The sequence below is a fragment of the Otolemur garnettii genome, unplaced genomic scaffold (genome assembly GCF_000181295.1).
Source record: "Otolemur garnettii isolate 467f Iridium unplaced genomic scaffold, OtoGar3 scaffold00098, whole genome shotgun sequence".
NCBI classification, from domain to species: domain Eukaryota; kingdom Metazoa; phylum Chordata; class Mammalia; order Primates; family Galagidae; genus Otolemur; species Otolemur garnettii.
Genome location: NW_003852493.1, coordinates 389,973 through 391,786, shown reverse-complemented (window position 1 = coordinate 391,786; position 1,814 = coordinate 389,973). Strand labels below are relative to the sequence as shown.

General features: G+C 41.1%; 1 protein-coding gene across 4 annotated transcripts in view; it reads right to left on the bottom strand.

Annotated features, from left to right (window-relative positions):
- FMNL2 (formin like 2) overlaps positions 1–1,814 on the bottom strand; it is a 323,617-nt gene that overhangs the window by 66,146 nt on the left and 255,657 nt on the right. For all 4 annotated transcript variants that reach the window (XM_023516789.1, XM_023516791.1, XM_012808972.2 and 1 more), the window contains exon 9: positions 133–226. In XM_023516789.1, coding sequence (XP_023372557.1) covers positions 133–226 — 94 coding nt within the window. The remainder of the gene's footprint in view (positions 1–132; positions 227–1,814) is intronic.

The window sequence follows — 1,814 nt, the reverse complement described above, 5'->3', positions numbered from 1 at the left end:
TTGTTGTTTGGCGGGTCCGGGCTGGGGATTCGAACCCGCCACCTTAGGTGTATGTGGCTGGTGCCTTAGCCGGTTGAGCTATAGGCGCCGAGCCTGTGTGAGCATTCTTATTAAAGCTACAGCATAGCTTACCTCCTTAAAGTTATCAAATGCTGATAAAATGATTTCGTGCCCGCCTCTGACGAGACAAACGGCTGCCAGCAGTTCTAAAACAAGGGCTTTTGTTCTGTCGAAACAAGAATAAAGAAAAACACGAGTCAGTGAAAATGACATGGTGAGTCAGCTATTCCTAACTTCCGAGACAGGTATGAGAGAAAATAGGTGCCCTTGTAGTTTTTTAAAAATTTTACTAAGATACAGTCATATCAAAGGACATTTTTAAACCTTTACTGACTTCTAAATACGCAATTTGTCTAAGATAGTAAATTCAGAAGTTGTGTTTCCCACTTCCAAAACTACTCATTACTCACTCCTAAGAACAAACTCTGGGAAGAACTGTCTCTCAGCCCCACCATCAGGTGAATCAGTACAACAAGGTGAAGCAGTGTAGACTGGTAAGCTGAGAACAATCAGAAACTTGGGAAAATGCTGGGAACCCAACCACTGGGTACATATTTCCTCTAATTTTAGAGACAGAGGTATAACACTAGCAAAAAAAAGTTCAAAATTAACTGAAATTAATGTTTCCAATCTGCTTATTTGGGGATGGAGAAATAAAAATCTCCCGGCCACAAAACAAGTTTCTATCATTTTTTCTACCTATGCAGGAGATCTGGAAGGAGCTAAACTACCGCTTCACTAATGCAAGGATATTTCCTCTGACTTAGAAAAGAAAACTCCATCTGAAAAATTCTGATAGGAGAACCTAGAGAAACATTCTAAGTTTTCAAATACAACGCCAAAAAAAGAAACAGCACTGTTTCTTCATCATAAGATCACTTCAGTTTTTTGTCTTTATTCTAGAATAAAACTATTGCCAACCTCTAAACAAAGGCTGTTCTGACACTCCACAATGTCAACTGTCTTATGAAAAACGAATAATAACTTCCCTGTGGCGGAAGGCAGGGACACAGAAGCATGACTACTTAGGGTTCTGGTAAACTAAGGAGGCAATCTCAAAGTCACAAAAGGTTTCAGTTTGAAAGAACAATATTCAAGATTTAAATAGAACTTTACAATTGGTATTGCATTCTGAATCAGAAAGTTCTAATTAACAGTCAGGTTTTTGAGGTGAATTAATAGTTTTCAGATTTTCAGTCTATACAGAGGTATCTGATGAAAAAGAATTACACATGTGAAATGCAGAACAGGCTGGGCACAGTGGCTCACACCTATGATCCCAGCACTTTGGGAGGCTAAGGCAGAGGCAACAGTTGAGGCCAGGGCTGTGAGACTGGCCTGGCCAACATGGTGAAACCTTGTCTCCACAAAAAAAATTTAAAAATTAGCCAGGCGGGGTGGCATGCACTAGTAGTCCTGGATGAAGCAGGAGGACTGCTTGAACATGGGAGTTCAAAGCTACAGTGAGCTATGATCACACCACTGTATTCTAACCAGGGCAATGGAGCAAGACCACATCTCTCTGCCTTTCGAAAAATAAAAAAGGAGAAATCCAAGAATACCAAAGATAGGTTTCTAGAGCTAATTTGTGATGTGAATACTATATGGTGTGGACCTGTATAGAAAATAACATAAGGCTCGGCGCCTATAGCTCAACCGGCTAAGGTGCCAGCCACGTACACCTAAGGTGGCGGGTTCGAATCCCCAGCCTAGGCCCGCCAAACAACAATAACAGCTGCAACCAAAAAATAGCC